The sequence below is a fragment of the Lissotriton vulgaris genome, chromosome 7 (genome assembly GCF_964263255.1).
Source record: "Lissotriton vulgaris chromosome 7, aLisVul1.2, whole genome shotgun sequence".
Lineage (NCBI taxonomy): Eukaryota > Metazoa > Chordata > Amphibia > Caudata > Salamandridae > Lissotriton > Lissotriton vulgaris.
This window is the reverse complement of record NC_141695.1, coordinates 1,664,877,360-1,664,891,029: the sequence shown is the minus strand read 5'-3', so window position 1 is coordinate 1,664,891,029 and position 13,670 is coordinate 1,664,877,360. Positions and strand designations below refer to the sequence as shown.

The following is a 13,670-nucleotide window of genomic DNA, read 5'->3' as shown; positions in this document are numbered from 1 at the left end:
TTTCAGTTCCGTTACCTCCAGAAGTTAATGCATTGCACTTACCACAGTTTTGGGGAAAAACAGCTTTATTCAGGAGCATGGCCAACATTTCATCAGAGGCGATATCACTCTTCTGATGCCCTTTTCCCCAGAACCTCCAATCCTACATCCACAGACATTGTTAAAGGCAATAGGTCTCGCCTAAACGAGATCTATTGGCTTCGTCAATTTTTTCTAGCCATGTTGTACAACTTTTGTACAAAAGGATTATGATAATATATCATAACAGAATATGTATACACACACATTATATAATATGATAACTTTCCTATGGTATGTTATGTCAATGTATAGTATTGAATGGCCTGTCATTATATGGTTTGGCATGGCCTGCCATACAGTATGGTATGATATGGCCAGTTATTGTATACGGCATGGTATGGCAAGTCATTGTTTGGTATGTAATTTTTGTTACAAGGTACACATTAAGCTACAACAGGAAAAGCAATAGGAGTGGCCGAACAAGCGATTTACCATGTAACGTTATTTTCACGTTACAATGTTCTATTCAATTCGTAATTGTGCAAACATAAAACACACACAGTTTTTTGCAAAAAACATTGTAATCATTCCCAAGACATTCTATAACTCATATAATACATACCAAAAAAAAGTACTTTTTAATTTTTACAAACTAATTGAGTGATTACTTAATTGCATTTCTATAGCGCTTACTGCCCCCGACAAGGCGGCGAAGTGCTTTTTCGGTGAGTATCACGCTACTCCGCGACCCATAGAGGATTAGTCTTGAATTAGTATAGTGAAAAACGCATGTACATTTCAAGTGGTGGATAGGTTAGTCAGTTATTTGGATTCTGAAGGATAGAAGAGGAAATAAGGTTTGTATTTATATAGCGCTGGTTACCCCTAATGGGGTGTTGAAGCACGCTACTCCGGAAACCCATAAAGGATTAGTGGTGAATTAGTATTGTGAAATATGAAAGTAATTAGAGTGGTGGATATTAGTCAGTTATTTGAAGTGAGAAGGATGGCGGAGGGATAGAAGGGGAAGAAAGGTTTGCATTCATAGAGCACCTGTTACCCCTGATGGGTTTGAAGCACTTTTCTGGCGAGTAGCACGCTACTCCGGAACCCATAAAGGATTAGTGTTGAAAATTAGTATAGTGAAATGTGAAGTAATTTGAGTGGTGGATATGTTATTCGGTTATTTGGATAGAGATGGGTAGGTGGTGGGATAGAAGAGGGAAAGAGGTTGTATTTATATAGCACTTGCTACCCCCGATGGGGGTTTGAAGCGCTTTTTTGGCGAGTAGCACGCTACTCTGGAACCCATAAGGATTAGTGTTGAATTAGTATGGTGAAACATGAAATTAATTTGAGTGGTGGATATGTTAGTCAGTTATTTGGATTGAGAAGGGTTAGGGAGGGGTAGAAAAGGGGAAAAGGTTTGAATTTATATAGCGCTTGTAACCCTGATGGGGTATTGGAGAATAGCATGCTACTCTGGAACCCATAAAGGATCAGTGGTGAATTAGTATAGTGGAATGTGGAATTTGAGAATTGAACATGTTAGTCTGTTATTTTGATTGAAAAGGATAGTGGAGGGATAGAAGAGTGAAGGATTTGGGGTTTTTTTCTTCTTTTTTTAGATCATAGCAGTAGGAGGAGACTTTTGGATGAATAAAGAGGGTTTTTGGAGGGGAATAGTCAGAGGAGGAGTTTAGAAAGCTCTGTTTTGGGGGCTCGGTATAGTAAAAGAGGGGTCAGATGATGCAAGTAGGGGTAGAGTAGGAGAGAGTCTAGAAAGGGTTATTTTGGGGATCGTAGAGGTGGTATGGGGTTTGGGATAAATGAGAGAGTGGATGTAGAGGATATATTGATAGATGTATAGGGTGGGAGATAGGGTACTGCATTGGAAAGAGTAGAAGAAAGAACTTTGAGATGAGTTAGAGGTAAAGGAGGTAAGTATATGTAGATTAAAGATATTGATAGAGGTACAGGATGAGAAATAGGGTAGTGCATTGGATATGCTTTATCAGAAGAAAGGTAACAGACAACAGATCCAAGTACATGGCGGTACATAGATGCACAATGGAAGCAAGTACATGTAGACCAAAGATGTTTTTTTTAACAACATAATTATTCTACATGTTTCTACAAAGCAATACATAAAGATAGGCACATATCTAAGTAAAAATAAATGCTTATATACAGAGGGGTATGCTGTAAATTTCTGTTTGCGTATGGTGATTATGTGGGAAAGGCCAATTCTTGATTAGTGTTCTGAAGAGGTGGTTGTCGATGGATCTTATGTTGGGGGTAAAGAGTTCATTAGTATGGCTGCTTGAACAGAGAAGGATGTGCCACCCATGGTTTTTTTCATGTATCTTTGGATTTTGAGGCTAGATGCCCCTTTAGAGCTGTGGTTCCTTTGTTGAATGTGTTTGGTGATTTTATCCCGGATGAAGAGCGGTCCCATTCCATGTATTGCTTTGTGGGTGATACAAGGTAGCTTGAACATGGATCTTCTGGCAACCGGCAACCAAAGCAGGTGAGATGTGGTCTCGCAGTTTGATATGCAAGAGTGGTCTGGCAGCAGAGTTATGAATCCGTTGTAGGCTTTTCATGGTTGTTAAATGTGATTCGGCCCGAACAGCCGGTCCAGGTCCCCTATGAACAGGAACACGAGCAACCCCAGGTCAGTTTCTGCCTATTTAGGTCGCGTTCAATAGGGAACGGCTAGGTTCTAATGGTACTGTAAGCACAGGACCACGTCTGGACATACCGTCACACTTAAGACATCACAATGAGAAATATGAAAAAGAGAGGAGTAGAATGTTTCAATTAATCTCAGCCATTGGTAAGCATTCCATCATCAACGTTTGGGTTTCAATCTAGGGTTGCTTTTCATCCTGTTCAGAGGGGACCTAGTCTAGCAGTCTGGACTGGACGGTATACACCTGTTACAACGCAACTTTTACAACTACCTACCATTACAACGCAACTTTTACAACGCATACCATTACAACGCATTGCGCTGGGGGGCGCTCTAGGATAGGGAATAAGTTTAATTTACTATCGAACACCTTCCCTAGTGTCCACGGGGACTGGAGTTGGAATAGTAAATTATACTTACCACTATCCAGCACCTCTAAGCGCTATGCGTTGTAATGGTATGAGTTGTAATGGTCGCGTTGTAATGGTAGGTAGTTGTAATGGTATGCGTTATAACGTCATAAATCCGGACTGGACTGTTCATAATGAAACAGCACAGGGGTGGTTCACAAATGGATGATTTCTGCAGCATGGTGTGTCATGGTAGGCAATAAACTGATGGACGGGGTGCTGCCTCAAATAATTATCAGTGAGTGGCTGGAATCAATTCTTGCGTTCCACCCATCACATTTCTGTTTTAGTCAGTGTGACCCCGTAAGTTCGATGTGTATGGCCTAAGATGGGTACCCTGCTCACTGTGCCACACATCTCAAGCTACACTCTACTAGAGAGGACTGGATAGGGCAAAATCTGACTAGGATTGCTAATGTTTCATTTCAGAGGGGACCTAATCTGGCACTTTGGGTTGGACTGTTCTTTTTGGGGCAGGACCAAGGCTATATGGCTATTCGTATCGGAGGTGGCATGATGGGCACAAAAAGAAATGGACGGAGATGCTGCCCCGTGTAATTATCAGTGACTGAGATGAATTCAAGCAATCCACCCATCACTTTTTTTTTTTCCTAAGAATTTGTGTGACCAATATCCAACTGACAAAAAAGGACAAATCTAACCAGAAACTTACAGTTTGTGTTCTTAAACACTCCATGCAGGCACGTCAAATCACTAGCATCATGAGAAAACACTGGTCTATTATCATTCAAGAACCTGATCTTCAACCACTGTTCGCAGAACGCATAACATTTGCCTACAACAGATCAAAAAATTTAAAAGAACTATTGAAAAAGAAAAACATGAATCAGAAAGAGACAGTCCATAAAGGAATGCGCAAATTCGAGAACTGCATGCATTGTAATAATGTGATGACAGGGCCATCCTTCACACATCCTAGAACTGGGCAACTGATTCCACTACGACATTCGAGCACCTGTGATACCAAAGGAGTGATTTATGGTATTAAATGCCCCTGCGGTAAACTATACGTTGGGCAAACAGAACGGAAAATCAAGATAAGAATAACAGAACATAAGAGCAACATCTGTTTAAAAAATCAAAAATCAACAGTGGCAGCACACTGGGCAGAAGCAGGACACAATATTTCTCAGTTACGCTTTACAATACTGGAAGTAATTGAAACACGTTCAGACATGGATGAGAAAATGAGACTAAGAGCTGAATATTTCTGGATAAAAAAAAAGATGGGGAACCTTCAGCCACATGGGCTTAATGACAGATTAGAATTATCATGTTTTCTATAAAAACTGCAGGAAGTTAATTTGTTTTTCTTGAACTTGATACCGGTTTACTCTGCTGAACTTCGGTCATACTCCACTCTAACATGGCCGACACGCTAACACCGCAATAATGTTTAACTGTCAACTAATCACTTTCTGTTTCAAGTTCACTCATAGCATGATTTTGAATGTATTTTATGGTTTGCATTTGAGATCTTTTTTTTTTTTTAAACGAGTGAATATAATGATTAGGGGAAACGTAGCACTCTTACAAAGTTTTGTTTAACATTGCATAGCTCTGTATACAATTTCCCATGCTCCGAGCAATCGCGGTCACGTGATCGCGCAACCAACCAATGAAGAATAAAATAAGAGGTAATAGCCATCTGGGTTATCTCAGCTACACTGACATTGGTGGAAACTAGAAACCGAGCGTGCTGGAGCATTTCCGTGAGTAACTGACACGAAACGCGAGTCGTTTTGACTTGAGAAAATTTAATAGACAAGATTTTGTTAACAATAGTAATGTTTTCCATTTGACATAGCGATGGAGTTAGGATGAGATTGTTATTACAACTGAATTAGCGAGACTGTGTTAGAACATTTCAGAACTGGTTGATAAATTAACAGTCTTGTAATCACCAAGGGGCCATATCAGTAACTAACTTGCAATTACGTTTGCTTCTTGAAAATGCTAGCGTTACACAAAGATTTACGCTGTTTGGTCATATCGTTTAGTGTTTTTAACCATGCAACTATTATTATTTTGTATACTTTTGAACATAGCTTTGGGCTCAAAAAGTGTTTTTTTGTTCTTTTCCTTAGAGACCCCCGAGGAGGGGTCCGTTTGTACCCGAAATGCATTGGGTTGATTTGAAATGCTTTAAGCAATGAATCTCGCAAATAATTGATATTACACGTTTAATGAAGAAAAATATGGAATAAAACATTGCATTGGAAGATGCTTCAAAAACTTTTTCTCATGGAGAATTTCTTTCATTGATAAGTTTGGTTGAAATGTGATGAATCAATGAACAAGACCATTTCAGGCCCAAGTGTAAATGTGCACACCTCTAACAGAGCACAGAACCTCTGTTCTCACCCATTTTTGAATGTACGTTGACAGTGTTTCCAGACAAAACGCTTCAGGAGGAAGTCGCACAACGTTAAAAAAGCTTTAAAGAAAGGTTTAAACCAGGATAACATTTGAGTGCAACTGATGGACTTATAAAAGAACAATATCCAACAGCACCGTCCCTGTGTGTGGCCCTCTCTGCGCGCTTGAAACACTCCAGACTGTCATGCACTTAACAGGGCAAAATAACAATATTTTCACTGTCATTCACACCCCACTGCTTTATTTGGTAATTACAAGGGTCTCAATTTTCTTAAATATAACCGATTCAAACACAACTCAATTGAATCACAAAGACTGCGTGAATGCGTCTCCCTTTCTAACACTTAATGGTATCTACCTGCAGACCAACTGACTAAATAAAAAAAAAAGAAACTAATGGAAAAATATCCTTCTGCTTTAGCTAACATCACTACTGACAACACTCCTATACTCACACACAGGGATCAATCAAGAGTGACTCCTACCCTCTCAATAGCACAACACTCAAGTCAAGTTATTAAATTCCCTCATTCTTTACCCTTGAAGAAAACGTTTAAAGCCCAACTCCTCAGTGAACACCCTGAAACCGTAATAATAGACAAGTACTCCTGTACCATTAAGGGCACCATCAATGCAGATCTACTTTTCATATCATGACCCTCATACTTCATTATTCTGTCAGCTCTATTTTTTCTTTATTTTGTTTATTGATTACTTTAGTATAACATAGGTCATACATTCTTCTGACATACAGGAACGCAATACTTAGGCGCAGGAACCCTTGGAGAGGTCTACCTGCCACAATTAACTCATGACCATAAAATCAAAAGAAAACAGAAAATAGAAGAAGAAGCAAGCCAACTTCAGCGTCATCATGCGTAAAAGCACAGCAATAATAATAGTAGTCATTACATTCCCTATGTGTGGGGTACGAAGCAGAGGGAGGGGAAGAAAGGAGAAATAGGGCAGCAACCACTTAGAGGAGGAGGGGAGTCACATGAACCATTCAAATGTTAAATGTACAATCTTTGCAGGTGTGTCATAGCTCATGAGCCACGGACCCGGCACTTCCCACTTGGTCCTTCCAGTCATATACGACCACAGGGCAAGGGGGAACCAGTAGGCTCCATGAACTGATCAGGGGTCAGTTGAGTAGCAACCAGCATGGGCAGGTCGGCAGGTTCTCCCGCCGATGATCTGTCTTCGGAGTCAGTCTCCCTTTCAGTTACATGATTGTGTAACTTAGTAATCATACAGCCCCAGATCTCAAGGTCTCACTCTGCATTGTTATCAGCACAAACTCTCTGGGGTCTGCGTTCTTCAGCCACTGTCCACTCCAGAAGATCAGATACCCATTTGGTCGACATTAGAGGAGTCGGGCTCGCCCAATGTATAGATATGCGCCTACGGGCTAATACCAACCCCAACTGGGCAAATTTGTACTGCATTTTTGTCCCCATCTTGGTAAGAGGTAACAACGCCAACAGACAATGACGGATTGTCAAGTCTACATTCACATGTGTTACTCTGCGCACCTCACATGGCACCACATCTCAAAAGGGCGGAGCAAATGGACATTTTAAAGTGACGTGCCCGAAATCAGCCAGGATTACTTTACAGCGAATACATCCCGCAGGTCTCTCCGGGTAGACCCTGTGCAGGCGCTGTGGCGTCAGGTAAGCTTTATGTATATAATAAAATTGGGTCAGTTTAAAACTGGTGTTACTAGCCACCTCACGTAAATGTGTCAGGGTCTTTTTCCATTCAGTATCTGGGAGCAGAGATTTTCAATCAATCAATCAGGATTTTGTTAAAGCGCGACTACTCACCCGTAAGGGTCTCAAGGCGCTAGGGGTAGAGGGGGTGGGGGGGTGGGGGGGGGTGCAGGTTCCATTCCATCAAGGAGGGGGTCTGTCGAAGAGCCAGGTTTTGAGGTTTCTTGCGAAGATGGGGAGCGATGTTGTCTGTCTGAGGTGGAGGGGAAGGGCGTTCCATGCTTTGGCCGCGAGGAAGGAGAAGGAGCGGTCTCCCGATCTGGTCTTTCTGGTGCGGGGGACCTCGGCGTAGGAAAGCTGGGCTGATCGTAGGGTCCTTTGGGGTGCGTGGAATTTGAGTCGGAAGTTCAGGTATGCTGGTCCGGTGCCGTGGAGGGCCTTGTGTGCGTGGGTGAGCATCTTAAAGGTGATTCTCGCCTCGACGGGGAGCCAGTGGAGTGTGCGCAGGTGCTGGGAGATGTGGCAGTGTTTTGGCAGGTTGAGGACCAGTCTTGCGGCGGCGTTCTGGATGTTCTGTAGCTTGCGGATGAGGTTTTTGTTTATTCCGGCGTACAGTGCGTTGCCGTAGTCGAGTCTGCTGGTGACCAGGGCGTGAGTGACTGTCTTTTGGTGTTCGAGGGGGATCCATTTGAAGGTCTTACGAAGGAGGCGGAGGGTGTGGAAGCAGGAAGATGAGACAGAGTTGATCTGGCGGTCCATTTTGAGCTCGGAGTCCAGGATGATTCCCAGGTTGCGTGCGTGGTCTGTGGGGGTTGGCGGGTTTCCGAGGGCGGTGAGCCACCAGGTGTCGCTCCAGGCGTCGGGGTTTGGGCCCATGATGAGTACTTCTGTTTCTAGACACCCGTTCCAAGCGGCAAACTTCAGAGCTACGTGAATGTGTCTATCAGACTTCAGGGCTGCATTCAATCGAGATATAATGCCTTTTGTGTACTCAGGGTTCAGTATCAATTGTAACACCTGGAATTCTTCCAGCTCCTCCAGGAACGTCGTCCAGATGTCTCAGGTTGTGTGCAAGATACTGGCATACTTTGAAAAATGCCCCACACTTATCCTAAAGTGTGTAACCATATCCTCCCAGGACATGAAGACTTTCTTTAAAAATAGGTCTCCTGCTCACGTACATTCCCTGGTCAGCCACCACGAGACATTGACGGAGTCTTGTATATGTACATGGGCGTAACCACCAGATTGGAAGGAGCTTGGCATAGGGTGTCCAAGCCATCTTCTGTTTTGATAGCCCTCTCCCATGCCAGGCCTATTCTAACACATCAATGATCACAGACAGGGCAAAGATGTTTTCCATGTTACCTGTCAATTCCAAACCTTACATAACAATGCCCATGCACAATAATGATAAGATAATGATTCCAGTCCACCATCAATATTCAAGGATGTTTGATTCTTATTGTTAAGCATTAAACACCCCTTTCAAAGGGTTCAACTGAATTATTCTTAACAGAATGGGGTAATATAGTTCTCCCAGTATTTTTGGGTTTTACATCCTGTACAGCAGCATTAAACATTTGCGCTATCAATACAGAATCTTTAATCAAGACAACTTCATAATGAGTCACCATACATCAAGATCACTTTGTCTTAACAAATGTATAAAGTCACTATTTCTAATTGAAATGCCCACGCCTTTCCAATCTCTACTTAATTCTACCAGATTACTGTGCCTAACAAAGCTCTAACAGGACCACTCTTAAATTCAAGGCCTGATACCAAGAACTTTTCCACCTATGTTCTTATCATGCACAAATCTACTAAATTCTGTGCTGTATCAGAGAAATGGTTTACTAATGCTACTCTCTCATTTTTGCAGAGCACCTCTAAGATAACTGTTGTACCCCAATTGAAAATATAGCAAAGGGAAGAGCAGGTGGAGAATTGCTGGTCCATCATTCCTCATGGACCTGTAGAGAAGTCCGTTGCCCAAACTAAAATGCATTTGAATGCCTAAAATATCACCAGTACAGTCTCTTTGTTCATATGTGCCATTACCTTACACCAACCAAAAATGGAGGTTACTACCTTTCAGAAGTAGCTTCGATCTGTCCCTACACATTCTATCCTTTTATAAAAAAAAAAAATCCATTGCTAAAAGATACTTAACTAAGACGATCTGTTGGATACACCTGAAAGGCTACAAAGCACTGTAAGGATAAAAGAGCAAATTACCCAAAAAAACATTCAAGATTTAGAATGATCTTGTGCCTCTTAAACCGGCACAAGAAATGCCTCTTACTTCTACAGGCCTTTTTAATAACCTAATGTCCTTTTACTAAGCTAAAATAACCTACTTAAGAGATAATATTGTGCATTCCCAGAAACTCTTTGCCTTGAAACAAGATTCTCCCCAAAACCCCGTCTTATCAGCCAGATGATGTATGCTTCAAAAAACATTACCACCCGCAGGGGTCTGCTATAAAAAAGTCATCAAAGGTGGCAGCCTGAAACTTTGGGTTCTTCTCCTGAGGAAGTGTTAAGTTGCTGCTAAATTTGAAGTGTATGGGCCATTTTCTTTGTACTCCACTTCTTACCGGGCACCCTTCTGGAGCCGCAGCACATGGACAAGAAGCTGTACGCAGTTCCGGCCGGTAACACCGTGCACCTGGAGGGAGAACATTTCACATTGTGCAGCATAAGTGTCTACTATACATGTTATGTATGTTGTGAACATATACTCATGTAAAACGCTCCAACTCAGACGCTCTGTATAGCCTTGTTATCTTTGATGTGATCATTTACTGTTGTAAAGCGCTCAGATACCTTCTGGTCTAATGACAATCACAACAGCCACATGTACGCAGACAATACCAAGATTTTTTCTGAAATTTGAATAAGAATCTGGCAATCTTTAAAGAGCTTTCCACTGCCATAGGGATGACTAATGAAAGTCATCTTTATTTGCCTTGTGATCACAACACTGAGATTCTTATTTAGGGTAAAGTGAGTACTTCTCCCTTAAAGAATTTCATAGTGGTTACCTCACAGCTAGATTACTGCAACAAAATTCATCAATAGCATCAAAAAAGATCTAATGAAATTACTCAGAGTCCAAAACCCTGCAGCCAGTCTTTTCTTTAATCTAAAAATCATGATCATAGGATGCCCTCCCTAAAAACATTTCAATGTTTGCCGATTGATGAAAGGAATCCAATTCAAGACATTGGGCATGTTGACAAAATTTGAAACTACCACACTTATGTCTGCTAAGAATTCACAAAAGGACTCCTAGCAGGCATACATTGATTTACTACAGCAGATTTCTCCACCACGAGTCCATTGCCATTACAAGACAAGGTTAGCCTTGAAAGTATATGAACACCTACAAACATATACATTTGTGGACATTCACAAAATCTGATCTAACCCTGCCCACTCCTGAAGTGTCCAGAAGGTTTCTCCATCTAAGGCAGGGGTCTCCAAACTGGGCGGCAGTTCCACCTAAGGAGGCCTTAAGTAATCCCAGGGGGACCAGGCTCTGGCCAAAAGAAGCATTATGCTGGTAAAAGTGCTTTGTTTTCAGCAGGGGGAAAATGAGTAGCAAAACGCTGCTCTGTAATATGCTATCACTAACATCTTTTGCCATTTATATCTTGGCTGGGAGAAGGTGTCAAAAGGGAAGGGACTCCAAATATTCTTCAAACCCCTAACCCCATTTCTAATAATCACACTGTGGGAACTTTTACTTGTTAGTAAGTCCTACCTGACCAGAATAGCATGTTTGGCAATCATGTATTTGATTGCATTTTTGAAAGGGTACAGAACTTAACTGCAATGTTTAAATAAGTGTAGACATATTTAAACATTGGCAGGTTAATAGAATAATTGTGAAAAACGTTCAGTAATTCCCATACCTTGATGGGAAGAGTATCCCCCACATTTGGTAGAAGTGTAGAGGAAGGACTTTTCTCACAAAAATAACATCCCTTTTTGGTGTGACCTAAAGACCTTCCCTTTCTTTTCAGCCTATGGCTGTCTTAAACATCCTATTGAGGCGTCTTGTCACTGCCCAAGACACCTTACCCCAGCCATATTCCTAAACCCAGACCTTCCACTCTGGCTTTGAACTCTGTGGGACAGATTCAAAGTCTTTCTTATGATGACAACTTTTGGAGAACACAATCTCAGGGTTCTGACTTCCACCACCGCAGTCAACTCTTTTTTTTATCAAATAGTGTTCAAATACAGATTCTAATTTGTTCGACAGTCTGAAAAATATCCCCCTTGAACACAGAAATACAGTCACTCACGCCCTAGTCACCAGCAGACTAGACTACGGCAACGCACTCTACGCCAGAATAAACAAAAACCTCACCCGCGAGCTACAGAACATCCAGAACGCCGCCGCACGTCTGGTCCTCAACCTGCCAAAACACTACCACATCTCCCAGCACCTGCTTACACTGCACTGGCTTCCCATCGAGGCGAGAGTCACCGTCAAGATGCTCACCCACGCTCACAAGGCACTCCACGACACCGGGCCAGCATACCTTAACAGCCAACTCTATTTCCACGCACCCCAAAGGACCCTACAATCAGCCCAGCTGTGCTATGCCGTGGTCCCACGTACCAGAAAAACCAGATCGGGAGGCCGCTCCTTCAACTTCCTCGTGACCAAGGCCTGGAACGCCCTTCCGCTCCACCTCAGACAGACATCGCTTCCCATCTTCATAAGAGACCTCAAGACCAGGCTCTTCGACAGACCCCCTCCTTGATGGACCGGAAATTGCACCCCCCACCGCCTTGAGACCCTTACGTGTGAGTAGTCGCGCTCAACAAACGCCTTGATTGATTGGATCACACCATAACAAACCGCATCACAAAATTCTATTCCAAGCCACAACATACAATCAAACACCATATATCACACGCTACTACATCGACACATCAGATAAGACCATAATATCAGACACCTCATCACTACACACCACACTCACTACCTCACATCATTACTGGACCCCATGAACAAGAGAATTAGAAAAAACTGATCAATTACAATTTAGTCACTTCAGGTGAACAAGTATAGTATTCTTCTTGAGGTGGACTTATAATTCTAGAAAGTCAAGATTTGTCCAGTGACTTGTTTAATCGTGCATGCTATTAGATCAGAATGACTAGTACCAACAACCTAACCTTATTTTTTTGCAGATTATCACATCACACCTTAAACACCCTACCACAAAATTACACTAAACTCCGCCCCTCTTTCGCGCTGCCTTGTCTTCCGTATTTCCCACGCCCACTTTGCTCCAAACCATCAATATTACACCCCTTGATTAATCTTCGCCCGTATTTACCCATGTCCCCCCACACCCTCACGTCCCATGCACCCTCTCGTCCAGGGCCCTTTCCGGGTGCCTCCTGCGCCTCACCTCGGCGGTGAGGAGGTTTAGATTCTGCATATCGGTGTTGACAGACTCGGGCACCGGGTCCCGGGTGTAGTTGAGATGCACCATGTCTTCAGACAGCGGGGCAACCCACTTCCGGACTCAGCCCTGCAAGAGACACTGCACGAGCCTGCTCCTCCCTCGAGACTGTAGGGTAGCTCCTCCCCCAACCCTCCCTCTCCACCATAAGCCGCTCCCGCCCCGCCTCTCAACACTCCTCATTCGTTGTCACCGGCCTTGGTTCCTCCCACTCCACTTTCATTGGTGCTTCATCATCACTACTGGGTTTTCCCCTCTCTCTTTCTCTCTATTGCCTGCTGTCACTCCTGTTGAGGCCCACAGACTACCTTTTCCCGTTCCCTCCTCTGTTTCTTTTCTTGCTCTTTTCTCTCCCCTCGTGGTCTCTTAGCAGTCAACGAGCCCTCTCAGCTGCGGTTCTCTCTCCTGAACCGCAATTTTGTCACATAAGCCGGTCTCAAGACCACGAGCCTGGGCCCGGTACCTTCAGCCAGAGCCTGCAGTCAAATGGTAGTGAAGGATCAGACAGAGGTTTTGTGCAAGAGATGTCAGAGAGAGAGAGCATAAGTTCATAGGACGTAACTAGTAAGTTAAAGGTAGGCACGAGAAGCTTACACATTTAGACAGTTCTACAATTAACTAGCGACTCAGTCATTCTGGAAGTTGTAGTTTTGCTCTTACTTATATCAATATGTTTAAAAGTCCTCCCTTGTAAAGTGCACTGCATTTGGATTTAAAAAAAAGAAACTGCGGAGAACGTCACAAATGGCGGTTATTTTGTTCGGGAATGTTTGGCAGAGGAACTGTTACTTATTGTTTACTTTATGGTCTCAGGTAGGGTTGCCATTTACTAAAGGGACTGACTGCTCCACGATCCTTTGAAAATATTATCTTTTTTTTCTCATTTTTTTAATGTCCTGATGACTCTAAATCTTGATTATATTAAGCGTTTTCA

The 13,670-nt window shown here is 42.8% G+C and overlaps 1 protein-coding gene across 1 annotated transcript in view; it reads right to left on the bottom strand.

Moving 5' to 3' along the window:
• Positions 1 to 12,853, bottom strand: part of COMMD7 (COMM domain containing 7) — a 54,583-nt gene extending 41,730 nt beyond the window's left edge. The window contains exon 1 of the mRNA XM_086932660.1: positions 12,683 to 12,853. Within this exon, the coding sequence (XP_086788786.1) occupies positions 12,683 to 12,766 (84 nt within the window). The 5' untranslated portion in view covers positions 12,767 to 12,853. The remainder of the gene's footprint in view (positions 1 to 12,682) is intronic.
• Between the last annotated feature and the right edge of the window lie 817 nt (positions 12,854 to 13,670).